The 24,591-nt window shown below is 42.5% G+C and overlaps 1 protein-coding gene across 7 annotated transcripts in view; it reads right to left on the reverse strand.

Moving 5' to 3' along the window:
* Positions 1–24,591, reverse strand: part of zdhhc14 (zDHHC palmitoyltransferase 14) — a 242,312-nt gene that overhangs the window by 144,997 nt on the left and 72,724 nt on the right. For all 7 annotated transcript variants that reach the window (XM_080200322.1, XM_080200321.1, XM_080200320.1 and 4 more), the window contains exon 2: positions 10,910–11,070. In XM_080200322.1, coding sequence (XP_080056448.1) covers positions 10,910–11,070 — 161 coding nt within the window. The remainder of the gene's footprint in view (positions 1–10,909; positions 11,071–24,591) is intronic.

Here is a 24,591-nt window from a genome sequence, read left to right on the forward strand (position 1 = left end):
AGGTTGTGTGGTCTGTCAACTCTGAAAGAACTATCCAATTAATCCCACATCCTTGCTTTCCCTATAACCAAGTGAATTTTTTCTTTTGAAATAAAAATCCAATTCCTTTTTATTACTTAATTGACCTTCCACTCTTTCAGGCAATGCATTCCAGGTCATAACCGATCATTGACTGAGAATCATCTGCACTGGCTTCTTTTTCTGCAGTAAAAAGTCTGACAACACCAGGTTTAAGTCCAAACGATTTATTTGATAGTAAATTCACTAGCTTTCGAGGTAACCCTCTTCGTCAGGTGAATGGAGAGTTCTGGCCTCAGACAGAGCATATAAAGCACAGATAGTTTACAGATTACTGATTAGAATGCGAATCTTTACACCTAACCTGTTGTTTAAGTCCTAAAGTGGCCGACAATGTGAGTGGAAGGAGCACTGATCACAGGTTAAAGAAATGTGTATTGAACATAAGAACATAAGAAATAGGAGCAGGAGTAGGCCATCTGGCCCTTCGAGCCTGCCCCGCCATTCAATAAGATCATGGCTGATCTGTCATGGCTCAGTTCCACATTCCCGCCCTCTCCCCATAACCCTTAATCCCCTCTCTTATCAAAAAACCATCAACCCGCTTCTTAAAAATATTTAGCGAGGTAGCCTCCACCACTTCAACGGACAGAGAATTCCAGAGATTCACCACCCTTTGAGTGAAGAAGTTCCTCCTCAACTCCGTTCTAAACCACTCCCCCTTTATCTTGAGGCTGTGCCCCCTAGTCCTACTGTCCTTTCTGAGCGGGAAGAGTCTCTCCACCTCTATCCTATCCATCCCATTCATCATCTTATACGTCTCAATGAGATCTCCCCTCATTCTTCTAAACTCTAACGAGTACAAGCCTAGTTTATTCAGCCTCTCCTCATAGCTCAACCCCCTCAACTCCGGCATCAGCCTAGTAAACCTCCTCTGCACTCCCTCCAAGGCCAAAATATCCTTGCGTAAGTACGGCAACCAAAACTGCACACAGTACTCCAGCTGCGGCCTCACCAATGCCCTATATAGCCGCAGCAAGACCTCCCTACTTTTATATTCAATCCCCCTCGCTATGAAGGCCAGCATCCCATTCGCCTTCCTGACCACCTGCTGCACCTGCAAGCTGGGTTTTTGCGACTCATGCACAAGGACCCCAAGGTCCCTCTGCACCGTCGCCTGCTGCAGTTTTTCTCCACGTAAGTAATAATCCTTCCTACCATTATTCCTACCAAAGTGTACCACCCCGCACTTGCCAACATTATATTGTCTCCAGACAGTACAGTAAGTGAGGTTTTGTAAACCCAGGCAAGTCACGGGGGTTACAGATAGTGTGACATGAACCTAAGATCCCTGTTGAGACCGTCCTCATGTGTGCGGAACTTGGCTATCAGTCTCTGCTCAGCGACTCTGCACTATCGTGTGTCGTGAGTCGTGAAGGCCACCTTGGTGAATGCTTACCCAAAGGTCAGAGGCTGAATGCCCATGACCACTGAAGTGTTCGCCAACAGGAAGGGAACAGTGTTGCCTGGTGATCGTCGAGCAATGTTCATTCATCCGTTGTCGTAGCGTCTGCATGGTCTCCCCAATGTACCATGCTTTTCTGCTCCTTCATTGCTACTTCTGATGTCTCCAAGTGTCTATTTATGGTTCCTCCGCCCTTTTCTCATTTACCTATTGCCTTGTGGCAACATTATCCAAAAAATGTCAATTTCCACAGGCATGCTGATGACACTTCAGCTGCCATCTCGATCCATACTTTGCATCTTGTACGACATCCAGTACGAGATGTAAAAATTTCCTCAAACAAAATAAATTTTAACTTCTCCGATCTGAAAGCCTGTTTTTTGAAACACCAGTTCTCTAGAAATATTTGACCAGACCCAAGCCACAGTACTTTGGGAATGGAAACGTGGAAGATATGATATTTGGCATTTAGACAAGTAAAACTATTTTATTACTGTTTTATGATTTATTACTGTTATGTTTTAGGTAAATATTTATACCTATATTATTTCAATTTCATCCTATGATCCAAGAAATTCCAAAATACAGAAATGACTTGATCCCAAAGCTAATGCTTAGAGAAGAAATCTGGAGATGTGCTTGAATTTGTGAAGTCCCCAAGAATTGTGCACAACAATTACACGTACAAGGAAGTACCAGACAAGAGAAAGAAACAACGTGGGGGAAGAGTGGAAACTTTTGAAGCGGAAGTTGGATTGCACCAAGGATCACCAGAGCCATTTTCTCTTCCTGTTTGTCACGGATATTCCAACTGAGTAACTGAGGTAGGAAGTGCTCTGGTCACTGATGCTTGCAGATGATGCTGTGCTCGGTAGTGAAGATGATGAGGATATGACTAAGTATTTCGAGAACTGGAGAAAAGACAGGCATACAAGGTCACCAGATCAAACACCCAAATTATGGACTGTCAGTTTGAATCTAGGGAAGAGGATCAAAGTGAAGATGTAAAGATTGTGGGTGAAACTTAGAGACAGTCAATAGTTTCAAGGGCAAATTTCAAGGTTAGTGGTGGCAGAAAATGGAGGCAAGGAAATGGATATTAAGGAATGGAATGGATTAGCTCTGGATACAGTCACTGGGAGAAGTGCAGTGGAGCATAATGTGATGGAAAAGTATCCACAAGACAAGCCAACCTCATATATTCCAAACAATGGGCAACATCAAGCTGAGAGCATTGACGACTGGATACTAATGAGGTGCAGATGTTGAGATGCATTTGTGAAGTAATCAGAAGGGACAAAAATTAGGGGGTCAGTGGAGATTCTGGGAGCATCAAAAAAAAAGCAGCTGAGAAGAAAAAGGAACGGTATGTTCAATTGTGACCCACACCAAAAGAAACTCCACTTCCTATCCACAACTCCATCTCTGTTGCTGATACCTGTCCGAGGTTGAAGCAGACACTTCCCTATCTTGGGGCAGGATTTTAATCACGGTACACCGTTCCCAATGGCAGAAAAGGCCACAGGTGCCATTTTCACCCTGTTGCTTTTTGCTGGTTCCTGCAGAATTATAATTAAAATTTAGATGCTGGCGCCATACACAGGGGGAATATGCAATTATACTACAAGAGAGGCTTTTAAGTGCTGAAACCAACCATCAGCTAACAATGCTGTAAGATCTGTATTGGGGAAGTATTAGTGGTATTGTTGCTGGACTGGTAATCCAAAAACTCGAGGTAATTCTCTGGGGACCCCTCCACTTCTTGAGATTTGCAATGGTGCTTGCTCAATTTGGACGGCACGATAGCTCAGTGGTTAGCACTGCTGCTTCACAGCTCCAGGGACCTGGGTTCGATTCCCAGCTTGGGTTACTGTCTGTGTGGAGTTTGCACTGTCTCCTCTTGTCTGCGTGGGTTTCCTCCAGGTGCTCCAGTTTCCTCCCACAGTCCAAAGATGTGTGCATTAGGTTGACTGGCTACGCTAAAATTGCCCCTTAGTATCCTGAGAGGCGTAGGTTAGAGGGATTGGACGGTGAATATGTAGGGATAAGGGGGTAGGGCCTGGGTGGGATTGTGGTCGGTGCAGACTTGATAGGCCAAATGGTCTCTTTCTGCACTGTAGGGTTTCTATGATTCTTCCAATATCTAGTACAGAGTGAACCGAATTTCCTCTGAATAAATACTGGGTCACAAGAGACATAAGCTGGAGTTCTCCAGTCTGGCACAATTGGGCCTGCTACCAGCGAAAACAGGAAATTTGGCACTCAGACAAAACTCCGTTCACTGCAGAGAGGCCAGAGAGTCCCAGTTGTGAGCAAGGTCGGAGAATTCCAATCATTGTCTTCAGGCCTGCCATAATTCATTCTCTGTTGACCGCATCCTTGAAACAGACTCTTCAAAACTTTGTTATCCTGCTGAGCCCATTTCCTCTCCATCATAAAGACTGCTTACTTCTACCTTCATAACAACACCCACCTCCACAATCATGCCTCAGTTTTTCCATGACTAAAACTGTCATCCATACTTTTGTTACCTCTAAAGACAATTATTCACTTACCTTCCTGGCCAGCCTCCCACCTTGTACTCTCCATAAAATTAAGCATATCCAAAAGATTTTGATTGTCTGTCCATATTTTTTAAAAAGGTACTTAGTTCTGCATCTGAAGTGCTGCAACCTGCAAGGTTACAGATGATTTCCTCCGGGTGCTCCAGTTTCCTCCCATAGTCCGAAAGATGGGCTAGTTACGTGCATTGGCCATGCTAAATTCTCCCTCAGTGTACCCAAACAGGCTGCGGAATGTGGCAATTAGAGGATTTTCACAATAACTTAAACATAAGAACATAAGAAATAGGAGCAGGAGTAGGCCATCTAGCCCTTCGAGCCTGCCCCGCCATTCAATAAGATCATGGCTGATCTGAAGTGGCTCAGTTCCACTTTCCCACTTTCTCCCCATAACCCTTAATCCCCTTGCCTACCAAAAACCTATCTACCCGCGTCTTAAATATATTTAGCGAGGTAGCCTTCACCACTTCAACGGGCAGAGAATTCCAGAGATTCACCACCCTTTGAGTGAAGAAGTTCCTCCTCAACTCTGTTCTAAACTGCGCCCCCCCCCCCCCCACCCCCCTCCCTATCTTGAGGCTGTGCCCGCTAGTCCTACTGTCCTTTCTGAGCGGGAAGAACCTCTCCACCTCTACCCTATCCATCCCTTTCATCATCTTATATGTCTCAATGAGATCCCCCCTCATCCTTCTGAACTCTAACGAGTACAGGCCCAGTCTATTCAGCCTCTCCTCATAGCTCAACCCCCTCAACTCCGGTATCAGCCTAGTGAACCTCCTCTGCACTCCCTCCAAGGCCAAAATATCCTTGCGCAAGTGCGGCAACCAAAACTGCACACAGTACTCCAGCTGCGGCCTCACCAGTGCCCTGTACAGTTGCAGGAAGACCTCCCTACTTTTATATTCAATCCCCCTCGCTATGAAGGCCAGCATCCCATTTGCCTTCCTGACCACCTGCTGCACCTGTAGGCTGGGTTTTTGCAACTCATGCACAAGGACCCCGAGGTCCCTCTGCATCGCAGCATGCTGCAGCCTTTCGCCCTGTAAGTAGTAGTCCTTCCTACTATTATTCCTGCCAAAGTAGATAACCTCACACTTGCCAACATTGTATTCCATTTGTCAGGTCCTCGCCCACTCACTCAGCCTATCCAGATCCCTCTGCAGACTTTTCACACCCTCCGCACAATTTGCTGTTCCGCTTATCTTTGTGTCATCGGCAAATTTCGACACCTTACACTCGGCTCCCTCCTCCAGATCATCTATATAAATGGTAAACAGCTGAGGCCCCAGCACCGATCCCTGGGGCACTCCACTAGTCATCAACCGCCAATCCGAATAGCACCCATTGACACCCACTCTCTGCCTCCTATTTGACAGCCAATCCCCTATCCACGCTAACACCTTACCCACAACTCCACGCCCACTAACCTTCTGTAACAACCTTTTGTGCGGCACCTTATCAAACGCCTTCTGAAAATCAAGAAACACCACATCCACCAGTTCCCCTCTATCCACCGCACAAGACACATCCTCATAGAATTCCAATAAATTCGTCAGACACGACTTCCCCTTAACGAATCCGTGCTGCGTCTGCTCTATCAAACAATTCTTCTCAAGATGCCTCGCTATTTTCTCTTTGATTACAGATTCAAGCATTTTTCCTACAACAGACGTTAAACTAACCGGCCTATAATTCCCTGCCTTTTGCCTGCTACCCTTTTTAAACAGCGGCGTAACATTAGCCGTTTTCCAATCTTCCGGCACTTCCCCAGAATCCAGCGAGGTTTGGAAAATAATCACCAAGGCGTCCACTATCACCTCTGCCATTTCCTTCAGAACCCTTGGATGCATTCCATCTGGTCCTGGGGACTTGTCCACCATCAGTCCCTCTAGTCTGTCAAGCACTGCCTCTCTAGTAACAATGATCTCATTCAGGCCCTCCACTCCTACCATCTTTCTATCGTTAACACCCGGCAAACTATTCGCGTCCTCCTCCATGAAGACCGAAGCAAAAAAGTTATTCAAGGCCTCAGCCATCTCCTCATCCCCCACCACTAAATCCCCCCTCTCATCCTCTAAGGGTCCAACATTCACCCTAGCCAGCCTCCTCCTTTTTATATATTTATAAAAACTCTTACTATCCTTTTTTATATTTAGCGCTAGCCTAGATTCATATTCTATCCTTCCTTTCTTTATCAACTTCTTCGTCATTCTTTGTTGATATTTAAACCTCTCCCAATCCTCTTCTCGCCCACTACTCTTAGCCACTCTGAACGCATCAGCTTTCAATTTAATACTCTCCTTTATCTCGTTCGTTATCCACGGCTGATTATCTCTTCTCCTACGATCCTTCTTTATAGCTGTATAGGGCATTGGTGAGGCCGCAGCTGAAGTACTGTGTGCAGTTTTGGTCGCCGTACTTACGCAAGGATATTTTGGCCTTGGAGGGAGTGCAGAGGAGGTTTACTAGGCTGATACCGGAGTTGAGGGGGTTGAGCTATGAGGAGAGGCTGAATAAACTAGGCTTGTACCCATTAGAGTTTAGAAGAATGAGGGGAGATCTCATTGAGACGTATAAGATGATGAATGGGATGGATAGGACAGAGGTGGAGTGGCTCTCCCCGCTCAGAAAGGACAGTAGGACTAGGGGGCACAGCCTCAAGATAAAGGGGGGGGCGGTTTAGAACGGAGTTGAGGAGGAACTTCTTCACTCAAAGGGTGGTGAATCTCTGGAATTCTCTGCCCATTGAGGTGGTGGAGGCTGCCTCGCTAAATATTTTTAAGACGCGGGTTGATGGGTTTTTGATAAGCGAGGGGATTAAGGGTTATGGGGAGAGGGCGGGAATGTGGAACTGAGACATGACAGATCAGCCATGATCTTACTGAATGGCGGGGCAGGCTCGAAGGGCTGGATGGCCTACTCTGCTCCTATTTCTTATGTTCTTAACCATCGGAATAAATTTCTGCTGAGCACCAAGAAAGATCTCCTTAAAGACCCTCCACTGTTCCTCAGCAGACCTACCTCCCAATCTGCGCCCCCAACCTACATTCGCCAATTCCTCTCTCATCCTATCGTACTCCCCTCAGTTCAAACAAAGGACACAGGTCTGGGATCCTACTTTCTCTTCCTCCATCTGCATCAGAAACTCCACCATACAATGATCACTCTTCCCAAGAGGATCCTTCACAACAAGGTCCCTAATTCTACCTGCCTCATTACACAACACCAGATCTAAGATAGCTCGCTCCCTCGTCAGCTCCAACACACACTGTTCAAGGAAACTATCCCGGCAGCATTCCAAGAACTCTTCCTCAAGCCCACCACGTCCAACATGGGTCGACCAATCAATATGTAGATTGAAATCCCCCATAATTATCACCGTTCCATTCCTGCACGCAGCATTTATAGCCCGCCCCACCTCCAGGTCATTATTTGGGGGCCTATAGACGACACCCACCAGCATCTTCCTCCCTTTGCTGTTCCTAATCTCCACCCACAATGATTCCACGTTCTGCTCTTTGGCGCCTATATCTTCCCTTACTACCACCCTGATACTATCCCTAATCAGCACAGCTACCCCCCCCTTTTTCCTCCTGTCTATCCTTCCTAAACACTTGATACCCCTGTACATTCAGCTTCCAGTCCCTGTCACCTTGCAACCACGTTTCCGTAATGGCCACCAGATCATATCCATTTGTGCTGATCTGCGCCACCAGCTCATACACTTTGTTCCGAATGCTTCGCGCATTCAGATAAAGTGTCTTCATCCCAGCCTTCACCTGGACCCTATTTGAAGGAATGCTGCCAACCTTACTCCTGCCCCCTACTCCCTTTATCATTGGGACATCCTTGGCCTCTTCCCGTACCTGTACCCTCTCCTTTACTTTAGACCCTGTAATTTCTCCTACTCTCGCACCCTCCCCCCCCCCAATTAGTTTAAAGCCCTATCCACAGTCCTATTTATACGAGTTGCCAGGACTCTGGTCCCAGCATGGTTCAGACCAACACCATCCCGCCTGAACAGGTCCCACCTGCCCCAATACTGGTGTCAATGCCCCATAAATTCAAAACCATTCCTCCCACACCAATCCCTGAGCCACCCATTCATCTCTTTAATCCTATCTACCCTACGCCCATCTGCATGCGGTTCAGGTTGTAATCCAGAGGTGCTAGTGTAAGCCTACTTATGACACTAATAAATAAACTTTAAAAAAGGTAATGGAAAGTGGGATTAAATGAGCAAAAACATGAAAATGCTGGAAAATCTGAGCAGGTCTGACAGCATCTGTGGAACTAACATTTCAAGTCTGGGTGACCTTTTGTCAGTGCGAAAACAAGCAACTAGTTTCTTTTTCTCTTTATCAGCCGGTGCAGACACAATGAGCTGAATGGCCACTTTCTGCGCCGTAATTTTTCTATATTGGCTCATATGGCACAGTACCAAATTGCGCTTGCTAACATTCAAGTGAAACACTGAAAAGTTTTACTACATTAACGGTCTGCAATAGCATGGTTAAGAACAAATCCCATGACAGAAGCACTTGTCTTACTCCTATGGCTATATATTGAGTTACATCAATGCCCTGACAAGATTGCTGACTTTTGAACAGATCCACTACAGGCACTTACACACATCGTTTTGTGAAGATTGTAATTTGTGCCTGTAAAATAAAAAATGTAGGGTTTTAAGTGATAATGCTTTATTCCCCTTCAGCAAAACATTTACATGATCACTCCTGTACCCCCCATGTCTTAGCCTGGTTGCTGTCTAGTGACCACTGACAAAGTGCAAGCAGAAGGTTTCATGACATTTAAGAGGGCGGGTTCTCTCCTTGACTTCTATCAGTTTGGAAAGGGCCATAAATCTGAGGTTTTCCCCAGAAGTTGAAGAAATCTAGCTCTGCTTATAATCCTTCTCTGCTGTATACAACTACTTTGGATTTAGGTGATGAATTCACAAGGGCAGTCAATTCAAACAGTTTTCTCTGTTATAGTCAAATAATCAGCCAACTAGATGACTTTTCATTCAAAACAGCATCCCAAGTTAATGGAACTGCCCATTAAGCATACAAAACAGGCATACACTCTAATTTAACAGGTTCAAATTCATGAAGCTAGGGTGCCACCATGTAGCATCTGCTTCCTTAAAAAGATATGTGGGGGTTAGGTTGGTTGACCATGCCAAATTGCCCCTTAGTGTCCGGGGCGGAGGGGTGTGTGTGTGTGTGTGTGTGTGTGTGTGTGTGTGTGTGTGAGAGAGAGATTGTCGTTGGTGCAGGCTTGATGGCCAAATGGCCTCCTTCTGCACTGTGAGGATTCAACGAGAAAATTCACTAACTGCATATGCCAATATGCATTAGCACTTGCGAATCACAGAATTTCTACAGCATGCAGAAAGAGGCCATTCAGCCCATTAAGACTGCCCCAACTCTCTGACAGAGCATTTTACCCAGGCCTTATTCCCATAACCCCACTTATTTATCCCGCTAATCCTCTTAACCTACACATCTTGGTGTGGAGATGCTGGCGTTGAACTGGGCTGGACACAGTGAGAAGTCTCACAACACCAGATTAAAGTTCAAAAGGTTTATTTGGAGAGCTTTTGGAGTGTTGTTCCTTCCTCAGGTGGAGCGTTGCTTCTTCCTCAAGTGTGTTGCTCATCTGAGGAAAGAGCAGCGCTCCCAAAGCTCATGATTCCAAATAAGCCTTTGAATCATAGAATCCCTGCAGTGCAGGAGGAGGCCATTTGGCCCATTGAGTCTGCACTGACCACAATTCCATCCAGCCCCTAAGTATTAACCCTACTAACCTCCTGACACTAAGGGATAATTTAGCGTTGTTGCCAACCAACCGAACCTGCATGTCTTTGGAGTGTGGGAGGAAGCCAGAGCAACGAAAGGAAACCCATGCAGGCACAGGGGGAACATACAAACTTCTCACAGACAGCGACCCAAGCCGGGAATTGAACCTGGGTCCCTGGTGCTGTGGGGGAGCAGCGCTAACTACTTTGCCACTGTGCCGCCCCATTAAACTGGTGCTGAGAGACTTTTCACGGTACACATCTTGGGACAGTAAGGGGCAATTTAGCATGGAAAATCCACCTAACCTGCACACTTTTGGACTGTGGGAGGGAACTGGAGCACCCGGAGCAAATCCATGCAGATACACAGAAACGTGCAAACTCCACATAGTCATCCAAGGCTGCAATTGAGCTCAGGTCCCTGGCTTGTGAGGCAGCAGTGCAAACATATGTGCCACCCTGAATGATTGTAAATGCACAGAATATAAGTTTTGATTTCAGTGATGTTTAAAAAATTCATACTCAGAATACGACATCTGAAAGATTACAAAAAAAAACCCATTTCCATTGAAAGGTGTTTTGTATGCAATTTTGTGGTAGAAATATGACCGTCACAGAATAATATAGTTTTGGTAATCACCAGTACATTTTTAATGTAAATTACTGATAAATGACAATGTCAGCTGCTCAACATCCCTTAAATATATTGCTTAACTCATAAGGTTTTACTGCTGCAGACATAATGCAGCCCAAGTTTTAAATTAATCTTTCACTTTAGTGGGGGTGGAATATATTACCAGCTGTTTGTGTGGGAGGATACTTACAAAATATTTTTCTCCGTTCACTCACACATATCCAACAGTATAGAATAACAATTTTGAATTGCACTTCAATGACGTTTAAACATGGAGCTAAGAACACTAATGCTGTGATATGCTGGGTATTAAGGAGCTACCAGTTTTCCACAACCCTGTAATCCTAACAAAATGCTCAAGTTTTGAAATTGAACTTCATTAAAGAAAGTGAGAATAGCAAAGGTGGAGAGAGACTAGCCTTCACTGTTACCTATCTGTCTTTCCAGGTCTGCTGCTTCATCTTGCGTAGCACGAGGTAGAACTCCTGGATCACTGAAGCTGGTACGGAGCAACGTCCCCATCACAAAAAAGAACAAAATTCCTGCTATCGCTGGTATCACAGGTGTGATGGTTACTGCTAGGAATGGACAGCTGTTAAAACATAAATAAAACAATTAAAACTGGTTTCTAATCGGGCACACAAAACAGTGTACATTTTTGGGGCAATGATCAAAATTCCTATAATAAAAGTTTCTGTAGTAATTGGTTTTGTCAGAATTAACCAGTAAAGAGCTAAACATTGTGACAGAAATTCTAATTCCTACCAAAAGATAGCACCGAAAACAAACAATTCCTACTCTTTCACTTTCAAATCAGTGAAAATGCAGTTCATTTTCTGAAAGCTCATCAATCCCTTAAATTTGGCTTAGATGGTTTCTAACATCTGAATCTCACCAGAATTAAATTATTACTTGTCATTGAACAACATTGAAAATGCACAAAGTAACTAAGAAAATATTTTTAAAACGGCAACAACTGCTGACCAGCCTTTCAAAAATATTCTGTTTTTGTGCTGCGTGACTCCGGGGTGCCGGGGTCAGAGAGGCCCCTGAGCAGATACAGAACATTCTGAAGAGGGAGGGTGAACAGTCTGAAGTCATTGTTCACATTGGTACAAACAACATGGGTAGAAAAAGGGATGAGGTCCTGAGAAATGAGTATAGGGAGTTAGTTTAGAAGTTGAAAAGCAGGACCTCAAGGGTAGTGATCTCTGATTGCTCCCAGTGCCACATACCAATGAGGGCAGAAATAGAAAGGTAGGCCAGATGAATAGGTGGCTGAGGAGCTGGTGTAAGGAGGCAGGGATTTAGGTTCTTGGATTATTGGGACCTCTTCCGGGTAGAGGTAATCTGTGCAAGAGGGACGTGTTGCACTTGAACTGGAGGGGGTCCAATATCCTTGCGGGGAGATTTGCTAGTGCTACCTGGAGGGTTTAAACTAGTTTGGCAGGGGGTGGGACTCTGAGCAAGAGAGGGGCCAACGAGAAGTCAGAGAAAGATAAGAGTAGCCAACAAGAGCAAGTTTATAGTCAGGATAGCCTGGGGCATAATAAAAGGAAAAAAAAGACTTCTGTTTAAAACTGCATTTATTTTAATACACAAGGTTTAACAGGTAAGGTGGATGAGCTCAGATCGTGGATTGGCTGTGGGGACTGTGATATTATCGCCATAACAGAAACAGGGGAGAAGGGATGAACTGGTAGCTCAATGTTCCAGGATACAGATGCCACATACATGACACAGGTACAGGTATGCAAGAAGGGGAAGTTGCCATTTTGATAAAGGAGGCCATCCCTAATCAGACCGTGAAAATCCAAATGTTGGTAGATTCTGTCCCTCAGAATCCCCTCCAGTCCTTAGAGACGATATTCTTGGGGGTTCATCAAATTAGGCATGTGGATAGAACTTTAGAAATAAGAAAGGGATGGTCACTCTGATGTACCCTGTATTTTGGATGACACCCCTCCCCCCCTCAAATAGCCAGGGAGAACTAGAGGAGCAGATGTGTAGAGAGATTGCAGATAGTTGCAAGAATTACAGGGTAGTATTAGTATTAGGGAGATTTTAATTTATTCAGTATTGATTGGGCCACCCACAGTGCAAAGAGCCTGAATGGGGTAGAATTTGTTAGATGTGTCCAAGAAAGTTTCCTGAATCAATACAGAGAGGGGCCCTACTCAGAAGCATGCAACACTGGACCTATCTATAACCCCCAATCCCATTAGATCCCATATACTCATCCAGAAGTCTTTTAAAAGACCCCAGCGAGTTCGCCTCCACCACCATCGAGGGCAGCCGATTCCATTCACTTACGACCCTCTGAGTGAAAAACTTACCCCTAACATCTCCTCTGTACTTGCTTCCCTGCACCTTAAATCTGTGTCCTCTCGTAGCAACCATTTCAGCCCGGGGAAATAGCCTCTGAGAATCCACCCTATCTATTCCTCTCAACATCTTATAAACCTCTATCAGGTCACCTCTCAACCTTCGTCTCTCCATGGATAAGAGTCCCAGCTCCCTCAACCTATCTTCATAAGGCATGCCTCCCAATCCAGGCAACATCCTTGTAAATCTCCTCTGCACCCTTTCAATAGTTTTAAAATATTAGTTTTAAAATAGTTATGGAAAAAGTTAGGATGGATCCACAGGGTAGGATTCTGAACTGGAGCAGGGCCAATTTTGAGGGCATTAGGCAGGGTCTATTGGGTGAGGTCAATTGGGTGAGTGTTTGAAGGGAAAGGAGTGACTGGTAAATGGGAGGCTTTTAAAAATATGATATTAAGAGTCCAGGGGCAATATATTCCTGTTAGGATGAAGGGAAAGGCTGGCAAGTTTAGGGATTCCTGGTTGATGAGGGACATTCAGGGTCTGGTCAGTAAAAAGAACGAAGCATATATTGGTTTAGGCAATCGGGGACAAGTGAATCCCTCAAGGACTGTAAAAAGTGTAAGAGTACACTTAAGAGGAAAATCAAGAGGGCAAAAAGAGGGTATGAGATGGATTTGTCAGGTAAGGTTAAAGAAAATCCCAAAATTAACTATATTAAGAGTAAAAAGATTGCTAGAGAAAGAATAGGTCCTCTTAAAGATCAGCATGGCCATCTGTGTGTGGAGCCACAGGAAATGGGTGACATTTTTAATGAATATTTCTCCTCAGTGTTTACTGCAGAAAACATCATGAGTGCTAAAGAAATAAGGGAAACAAGTGATGATGTCTTGGGCCACATGCAGATTATTAGGGAGGAATTATCTGCAGTCTTAAAGCGCATTAAGGTGGATAAATCCTCTGGGCCTGATCAAGTGCATCCTTGAATCTCTTGGCAGGCTAGGGAAGAAGTTGCAGTGGCCCTGGCAGAGATATTTGCTTCATCTCTTTCCACTGGCGAAGTTCCAGAAGACTGCAGGGTGGATAATGTTGTTTTATTATTTAAAAATGGTAGCAAAGACAAGCCAGTGAATTACAAGCCGGTGAGCCTGACATTGGTGGTGGGTAAGTTACTGGAATGGCTTCTGAGGGACAGGATTTGGATTATCACTGTCTGATTAGGGATGACCAATACAGCTTTGCGAGTGAGAAGTCATGTCTGACAAATATTTTAGAGTTTTTTGAAGCAGTAGCCAAGAGGATGGATGAGAGTAGATGTTGTTCATTTAGACTTTAGCAAGGTCTTTGACAGGCTAGTCCAGAATTTTAGGTCGCATGGGATCCAGGGAAACCTAGAAAAGCGGATTCAAAATTGGCTCAATGGGAGAAAGCATGAGGGGATGGTCAAAGGCTATTTCTTGGACTAGAGGCCTGTGTTTAGTGATGTGCCTCAGGGTTAGTGTTGGCTCCAGATGTGAATGTACAAGGCATGGTTAGTAAGTTTGCAGATGATACTAAATTTGGCATCATCATTTATGGAGAAGGTTATCAACAATTACTGGGGATCTTGATCAGTTAAGGAAGTAGGCTGAAGATTGGTAAATGGATTTCAATACCGGTAAGTGTGAGATGTTGCATTTTGGAAAGTCAAACCAGGGTACGATTTGTACAGTGAATGGTAGTGCCCTGGAGAATGTTGAGGAACAGAGGAACTTAGGTGTACAAGTACATAGTTCACTGAAAATAGCATCACAGTTAGGGCGGTCAAGAGGCATTTAGCACACCGGTCTTCAGCAGTTGGGTCACTGAGTATAGGTATTGGGGCATTATGTTGCAGTTGTTGGAGAGGCTGCACTGTATTGTTTACAGTTTTGGTCACTCTGTTATAGGAAAGACATTGATAAACTGGAAAGAGTGCAAAGAAGATTTACAACGATGTTGCCAGGGCTAGTGGACTTGAGTCATAGGGAAAGGTTGGCCAGGTTACGGCTTTATTCCTTGGAACTTGGGAGAATGAGGGGTGACTTTATTCAGATGTATAAAATCATGAGGGACATAGATAGGATGAACACATCGTTGTTTTCCCAGGGTAGAGGAATTGAAAACTAGAGGGCATACATTTAAGGTGAGAGGGGAAAGATTTAAAAAGGGACCTGCAGAGGATGATGCATATATAGAATAAGCTGGCAGAGAAAGTGCATGAGGCAGGTTCAATAATAAAATTTAAAAAGCATTTGGATTAGTACATGGATGGGAAAGGATTCGAGGGAAATGGGCCAAATGCAGGCAGTTGGGACTAGCTGGGAGGGCATGATGGACCATTTGGGCCGAAGAGCCTATTTTCTTGCTGTATTGCTCTATGATTCTATGACTACCATGATGATGGTGGTGCATAATATATCTTGGGGTTCTGGTCCACGACATTAATACTACAGTTAGCTATTTTGAGTCAAATTGCACAGAAATCAACTACCAAAGTCCAAAGCGGTAAAGCATACAACAATTTCACAAGAGGTTAACTCATTCTTTTCCAATGATGCCAGCAATCATTGAAAATGATTTTCAATGTACTGATGGATTTGTATTTAACAGGAATGTTTAAAAATTCAGCTTTACAGTATAGGTAGTAGGCATGTCTGGCCAGAATACAGCTCAGATTCTAGGACAGCAGGGTAATTACTCTTTACAACCTTGCAAGTGGTCATGTTCTGCTCGGATTTCCGACTAGAGTAACCAACAAGGTTATGTGATGCTGTGGCTTATTTGTAGCAAGAAAAAAAACTTTTGCAGAAGGCAGTGCAGTTTGCAGTTGAAGCTAGAAGGATTTCGCAGGTGTTTGGACTCCCTTTCTTCCTGCAAGCTTGAAGACTGTCTATATAGCAATTATATGTCATGTAAGTGGCATTTAAATCCATCAGAGAAATGTTGCTCTTTGGGCTGAAACAGCAATAAGTTAGAAATTAAAGTTTTTCATTTTCATTTTTAAATATTGTACAATTGTTAATAGGTTGCTTAACGTTATATTTAAACAAGGCTATTAAATATAGTTTTACTATAAAGTATCTCTACTTTGTCAGTAGAATCATTCCTGGAAGGAAGTATTTTTTCCTAATATTTATGCCAAAATAGAAAAATTGTTGAGGTCTAGTCTGACTTTGTACTACATCTTGGGGTTCTGGTCCAAGACATTAACACCACTGTTAGCTATTTCGAGACAAATTGCACAGAAATCTACTACCAAAGTCCAAAGCAATAAAGCACACAACAATTTCACAAGAGGCTAACTCATCCTTTTCCAATGATGTTAGCAATCATTGGAAATTATTTTCAATGTATTGAAAATCATTTTGTACTGGGATATGAAAAAGAATTGTCAATTTTGCGCCAGGAAGTAATTACTCTACTGAATTTTCAGCTGTTTCAGATAGGTTGACAAATCAAAGTTCCAAACTAATTGTTTAAATTCAGGTTTATGTTGCAAACTTCCAGGTATTCAATGTAAAACCTTTTCTGAACAACATCCCTTACTCAAAATATCTGAAAGTGCCTTCATGGCCTGTTCAAATGCAGTTTAGGCCATCTGGGTTTATGCCCCACACATGAGGCAACAAATATGAAGTAAAATAATCTGCAATTGTAAAAAAGAACAAATGGAAAAATACCCATCTAAAGAAGATTTAATTTGGGAAATTGCAAAGGGATCAGGGTTTAGGTGGATTGGAATCAAAGATTGACCGGTAATACAGTAAATAAAAAGAGTTTCAAAAAGAGACTAGCTTAGGGACAGAATAGACAAAATAGGGAAGGGAGGGGCATCAAAACAAGAGTTCCCTCGATAATTAACGATAGAAAGACTGAAATGAAAAACAAAAAAGGAAGCTCCTGATGAATACTGCACTCAAAGGATTAAAGGGCAGTAACTGCAGGGAAAGGAAATTTGCTGAAGGATCGTGGTAAAATTTTGTTCTTCAAACTACTGGAAAGTATACAGTGATGACCCCACCACCTTCTCCTCACCCACAGATGTGTTAGGACCACTGCTCTGACAGAAATTAACAACCTAGATTTCTGTATATAATTTGAGTTTGCAAATGACACTAAACTCAGAAGTGTAGTAAATACCAAGGAGAACTGTGGCATATTTCAAGTGGCATACACTAGTGAAATGGGCAGATGAAATTTAACGCAGATAAGTATGAAGGACTCATTTAGGTAGAAAGAATGCAGAGAAGCAATATAAACAAAATGATACAATTTTAGAGGGTGTACGTTAACAAAGAAACTGAGGAATTAAGTATACAAATCTCTGAAAATTGTAGGACAAGTAGATGATACTGATAAAAAGCATAATGATATCCTTGGTTTTACAAATACAGACAAAGAGTAGAAAAACAACAAAGCCTTATAAAATATCTTTTAGATCCCAATTGGTGCAAATGTGGTATATTCTGGGCAAAGCACTTTAGCAAGGATGTCAAAGACATTTGAGAAAGTGCATAAACCAGAATGGTGTCAGGGATTTCAGTTGGGTGGAGAAACTGCAGAAATTGCTGTGGTTGTCCTTGTAGCAGAAAGGTTAAGAGGCCTTGATATCCATCCTAACGTACGGCGTCCAGTATTGGACCCAATATTCCAGCTAAGGCCTACTCATTTAGTACATTGTTTTGTACACAGTTCCTCTATTTATGAATTCCTGGAGCTTAATTTTAAGCTAGCCTTTCCCACTGTTCATGCACCTTCAAAAGCTTGTTTATATACACCTCGAATCACTATATTCCTACAACCCCAATAAAATTCATGGAATAGAATTCTTACAGTGCAGAAGTCGGCCATTCAGCTTATTGACTGTCCAACAGTATCTTACTCAGGCGCTATCCCCATAACCTCACATATTCATCCCATTAATTCCGTAACCTATATATCATGGGATACTAAGGAGCAATTTTGTATGACCAATCCACCTAACCAGCACATCTTTGGACTGTGGATGGAAACCAGAGAACCTGGAGGAAACCCACGCAGACACAGAGTGAAGGTTCAAACACCACACAGACAGTAACCCAAGGCTATAATCAAACCAAGTCCCTGGCGCTGTGAGGCAGCAATACTAACCACCGTGTCACCGCGCTGCCCTAAAATTGCACTATTTCATTTATATCGAATTGCTTTTTGCTTCCTTCCAAAATAGATCACTTCACACTTTTCTGCATTTAAGTTCATCTGCCATGTCTGCACTTTTACCAGACCAAATCATTCTGCAATCTATTATCCTCCCCAATGTTTAGTACATTTCCCAGTTTTGCTTCACCTGAAAACAAATTTTGTCCTCCATATCTCAGCATAAATAATTAATGTTTTTCAAAAAGCGCAATGTTTCCCTTGTTGACCACAGAGGGACACTGCTTTATTGAAACCTCCTTCCTCAGCCAAAGAAACAACTTAAAGAATGGTGGGATCAAGTTCAATCTACCTTTCAAAAGGGAACTGGTTACAAATTTGAAGCGGAGAAAATCTGCAGTGTGTGGAAGAAATGCTAGGTATTTTTATTTTCAGTCCTATGTATCATGAATCCTGATATACTGACAAATTCTCCCATCCCTTCAACAGATGAGTGTTCAGAAAGGAGGCCAATGGTTCAATGTTTAGATTAGTGCCATCTCATATGTGATTAATTATAGACCAGTTAGCCTGGTTTCAGTGGTGGGGAAATGCTGGAGTCAATTATTAAAGACATAATAACTGAGCATTTGGAAAGTGGTGATAGGATCAATTCCAAGTCGGCATGGATTCACTAAAGGGAAATCATGCTTGACAAATCTTCCGGAATCTTTTGAGGATGTGACCAGTAGAATGGACAAGGACAAACCTGTGGACGTTGTGTATCTGGAATTTCAAAAAGGTTTGTGACAAGGTCCCACACAGGAGATTAATGAGCAAAATTAAAGCTCATGGTATTCAGGTTAATGCATTTATGTGGATAGAGAACTGGTTGGCAGAAGAAAGCAGAGAGTGGGAATAAAAGGATTCTTTTCGGAGTGGCAGGCAGTGACTAGAGGGGCACTGCAAGGTTCAGTGCTGGGACCCCAGATATTCACAATATACATTAAATGATTTGGTCAAAGATATTGAATGCAATATCTCCAAATTTGCAGATGACACTGAGCTGGGTGGCAATGTGTGCTGTGAGGAAGATGCTAAGAGGCTGCAGGGTAACTTGGACAGGCTGGCTGAGTGGGCAAGTACAATATAATGTGGATAAACATAAGGTTATCCACTTTGGTGGTAAAAACAGTAAGGAAGATTATTATCTGAATGGTGGCAGTTTAAGAAAAAGGGAAATGCACCGTGGATGTCATGATAGAAAGTTGCTGAAGGTTGGCATGCAGGTACTGCAGGCGGTGAGGAAACCTAATGGCATGCTGGCCTTCATTGCAAGAGGATTTGAATACAGGAGTAAGTATATCTTGCTGCAGTTATACAGGGCCTTGGTGAAGCCACACCTTGAGTAATGTGCGCAGTTTTGGTCTCCTACTCAGAGGAAGGACATTCTCGCTACTGAGGGAGTCCAGCAAAAGTTCACCAGACTGATTCTTGGAATGGCAGAATTGACGCATGAAGAGAGACTGGATTGACTGGGCTTGTACTCGCTGGAATTTAAAGGAATGAGAGGGGATCTCATAGAAACATAAAATCCTGATGGGACTGGACAGGCGAGATGCAGGAAAAATGCTGGGGAAGTGCAGAATTAGGGGTCACAGTCTAAGAATAAGGAGTAAGCCATTCAGGACTGAGATGAGGAAGAACTTCTTCACGCAGAGAGTTATGAATCTGCGGAATTCTCTGCCACAAGTTGTTGGGGCCTTTTTGTTCGATATGCTCAAGAGGGAGCTGGATGTGGCCTTGTGGCTAAAAGGATCAAGGGGTATGGAGAGAAAGATAGTAAAGTGCATGATCAACCATGATCATATTGAATGGTGGTGCAGGTCGAAAGGCTGAATGGCCTACTCCTGCACCCATTTTCTATGTTTCTATAATGTTAAGCCAATTCTTGATTTGCAAATTTGATTGAAAATATTACCTATGAGGTTAGTATTGGAGGGTGGGCAAGATACTGGCTTTGTCCTGTCAGGACCTGATTCTATTCTCTTCAAAAGAGACAATTGCTTAATAACACAGAGTTCTCCATTTCAATCTGTCCTTGTTGTTTGTCCCCATGCAGTGGGGAATCCATAAAAGGCCCAGCAAAGTCCACATGCATTCGCACCCAAGGCTTGCCAGGCCGCTCCCATGCATGTAGGGAGGCTGGCGGGGGGGTTTAATTTTTCCTGGTACAACTCGCACTGTCTGGCCAAGTCAGTAAAGTCTGCATCAAGACCAGGTCACCATATGTAGCTTCTGACTCGCATTATCGTTTTTGAAATCCCAGGATGGCCATGGTGTCATTCCATAAGTATCAGACATTGCCCTGGGCAAAGGACAACTACATGGCAGTCCCAGAGGATGATACTATCCTCAAGACTGAGCTCGTCACTTCATCAGACAGTGTTTCATTTCATCAGAGGACTGTCCTCTGAATCCCCCATTGTAATGTCATGTATTTTATTTTAGGTGGTATCGAGTCCTTTTGTGTCCAGCCTTGGTTTGCCTTGCAGACACTGACAAGAACACATTTGCTATCATTTTCTAAAATTCCTTAGATTCCAAAACGGTCCCATTAAATTGGAAGTTGACAAATGTAACATCTCTTTTCACAAAAGGAGGGAGATTGAGAGAAACAAGGAATTTACAGTTAACCTGACATCATTCAGTAGGAAAATACTGGAATCTATCATTAAGGAAATCTTAACAATGCACTCAGAAAAGCAGAGTACGATTAGAACAAATCAACATGGACAGGGAGCAAAGGGTGGAGAAATGGGTATTTTTAGGTTGACAGGCCGTGACCAGTGGACTGACGCAAGGATGGAGGTAGCTCAGCAATTTACGATTTATATTGACATATATGCCATTCTTAGCTTCTTGTCTGTTAACAATTTTCAATCCATGCTATTATATTACCCCTGACTATGACCATATGGCCCACTATGCCTACTCTACCATTCAAAGAACAAAGAAAAGTACAGCATAGGAACGGGCCCTTAAGCCACCAAGCCTGCACTGATCACGATGCCTGCCTTAATTAAAGCTGTATGCTCTTACGAAGTCTGTATCCTTCCATTCCCATCCTATTCATGTATGTGTCTATCATACCTGCTTCTACCACCTCCCCAGGCAGCGCATTCCAGGCATTCACCACCCTCTGTGTAAAAAATCTTGCCTCGCACATCTCCTCTAAACTTTTCCCCATGCACCTTAAATCTATGTCCCCTAGTACTTGACTTTTTTACCCTTGGAAAGAGCATCTGACGATCCACTCTGTCCATGCTACTCATAATTTTGTAGACCCCTATCAGATCATCCTTCATCCTCCGTTGTCCCAGTGAGAACAAACTGAGTTTATCCAACCTCTCCTCATAACTAATACCCTCCAGATCAAGCATCATCCTAAGAAACCTCTTTTGTACCCTCTCCAAAGCATCCACATCCTTCTAGTAGTGTGGTGACCAGAATAGTACATAAAATTCTAAATGAGGCCAAACTAAGGTTATGTATAGCTGCAGCACAACCCGCCAATTTTTATACTCAATGCCCCGACCAATGAAGGCAAGCATGCCGCTTTCCTTTCTGACTACCTTAGCTACCTGTGTTGCCACTTTCAGTGATTGGTGGACATGTACATCCAATATTCAACATGATCATAGCTGATCTTGAGCCTCAACTCCACTTTCTCATTCACTCGTCTTAGCTTGATTGTCTGAGACACCAAAAATCTACCAAAGTTAGCCTTAAATCTATTCAATGATCATGCATTCGTAACTTTGATGTAGAGAATTCTAAAGGTTCCCCACAACCTTTTGAGTGAAGAAGTTTCTCCTCATCTCAGTCCTAAATAATCAGCCCTGATCCTGAATACTTTCCCCCTTGTTCTAGATTCTTGAAACAACATCTCAAAATCTAATCTGTCAAGTCCCTTCATATCCTTGGATGTTTTATTAAACTCACATCTCATTCTTCTAAGTTCCAAAAAACATAAACCTAATTTACTTTGCCGCTCAGCAAAGGACAACTCTCTCATCCAAGTGCATTTTTGTACTTTTTTTATTTTCCATTATGAATTCCTTTTTATGTATTTCGTTCCAGCTCCTTGTAGATAGAATTAATTCCAAATATATGCTTAGGTCATATGGTCTGTGTGACTTCAGTCAAATCAAAATCACGCTGTGACGTGAATTGATCATATGAATTGCAAAAGTAGAATGTTGGAACCTACTCCGCCATTCAGTATGATCATGTTGATCATCTATTTCAATGCCTTCGCCACCCACCCCCCCAAACACTATCCTCCTATCCCATTATGTCATTGTCAAATTTCTAAGTGCCAATCTCTTCTTTAAACATAATCAATGAACCTCCACCACCCTCTAGCATGGAGAATTCCAAAGATTCACAGCCATCTGAGTAAATAAAATCTAATCTCAATCTTAAATGGCTTTCCCCTTATCTTGAAATTGTGTTTCCTGGTCGTAGATTCCCAAACTAAGGCAAACATCTTAACTGCGATTACTGCGTCAGGCTTCCATGAGACCACTTTTCACGCTTCAAAACTCCAGAGAATGCAGGCCCAGCCAGTTTCCACAATCTCTCTTCATAGGACAGCCCCATCAGCCCAGGAATAAGTTTGATGAACCTTTGTTGCACTCCCTCTATGGCAATAATAAACTTTCCAAGTTGAGGTGACCAAAGCTGCACACAGTACTCCACGTGCAGTCTAACCAAGGTTATATACAATTCAAGAAGATTTTGATACTCTTTCCTCAAAACCTCCTGTAATAAAAGGCTGACATCCCATTAACCTTTTTAATTGCCTTCTGCACCTGCAAGTTAGCCTTTAATGACTTATTGACGAAGACGTCTAGGTCGGTTTGTACATCTGCACCTTCTAATCTATCATCATTCAAGAAATACATTTAGTTTGTGAAATGAGTATGTAAATAATTAGGTAGAATTTGTATTTATTTGGGTTATTATGCTTCAGAATTGAGCAAATGGACACTGTATAGCCAATTTTACCCAGAAAGTATTAAAGTATAAACATGGGCAGCTCTAGCTAACAGCTTTGGTTTCAACAGACAACATCTGCACCATGCATAAAGTAACACAAGAGCCTTTCAAGTTCTCTTCACACCAAGGAAAGCTAAGAAAAAGATCTAGAATAATTTTCAAAGGAACTTTAAAAGCTTTTATGATGGTATTTGTCTCCTTATCTATTCAGAGTTCTTAGATCTTACCACAGTAAATTACAAAAATAAGATTTTAAAAAATCTATTCCTCTATTAAAAGCTTAAAATAATTTTCACTTCTATAAAATAGAAACAATTGTAGGTAAAAAGGAAATATATCAAGATATATTTAAGAACATGATGACCATGTATAGGCTCACAGCGTGGATAATAAAATTAGTTTAACAATTAAATCATCTAAGAGAAGATGTTAATCAAAGAGGGACCACCCATTACTGCTAAAGAATTATGTCATCTGCTTTAGAAAGGCAGAACTTTTCCAGGTTCCTTTCAGAAAATCAGGAATATTGTAGAAGGGTACTGGGAGCATCTCATTAATATTTCTCTGGCTGTCAAGGAGTTGGTTATCATAAAGCAGACAGCTTTTCTATCCAACTGCCCCAACAAATCATTCACTGAAGGATTTAAGTCAAATATTACTTTGAATACTGATGGGTATTCTTAAACTGATATTAGCTGGGACATAGTATTTTTAAAGTTTTATTGTACTCCATATTAGAATTAAGATAATGCTTTTTATCCTTCATAGTCATTAATGTTGTAATATGCTCATCAAATTTAAAGTATTAGTTTTGTAATAAACTTGTAAATAAGTTGACAAAATATAACATCTCTTGTTGCCTGTATAAAAACCCACCACTCTTGTATTTTGTTAAAGTGGGAAGATATAATTTTTGAAGAGAACAAAACAACCCTCATCCCCACCCCCAGTCCCCTATAATACCCAGGGAGTTATAACTTGGCCAGCAAATTATTCAACAGGTTCTCTAGGGGAAAGTATTTCTCTGAATTGTCACTTTCCTTGGGAGTGATGTGGTTCATTTTCTCAGACCCAAAATAAGTGTTTGCGTGAAATGGCTACTTTGAACTCAGGTGAGGGGGATTATTGAATGGGTGCTCCTGATTTAGGTACTGTGTATTTGGAGACAAGAGTTATAATCTACTTCATATTCCTCCTGCAAAACTGGACAACCTCATATTTTTCTACATTATATTCCATTTGCCATGTCCTAGCCCACTCACTAAGTCTGCAAATTCTACCAAAGCCTAGCTTTTTGTCACCGACAAAGAGAAATTTTACACTTGGTCCCCACATGCAAATCATTAATATATATTCTGGTGTCCCCAAGTACTGACCTATGCAGTACCCCACAGTCACCCCTGCCAACACAAGGATGACCCATTTGTTCCTACTCTATGTTAGGACCGGCGTCCAAGCTATGTTACCAGTTGCGATTAGAGGATATACTTTGAAATAGACAGATCAACAGACTTTGGAGGAATAACTAAATGAATGCAAGATTATTAAGTTTGGCAAATGGCTACAAAGGAAAAAATTAACAATGAGT

The sequence above is a fragment of the Carcharhinus amblyrhynchos genome, chromosome 12 (assembly GCF_965287045.1).
Source record: "Carcharhinus amblyrhynchos chromosome 12, sCarAmb.v2.hapA, whole genome shotgun sequence".
NCBI lineage: Eukaryota > Metazoa > Chordata > Chondrichthyes > Carcharhiniformes > Carcharhinidae > Carcharhinus > Carcharhinus amblyrhynchos.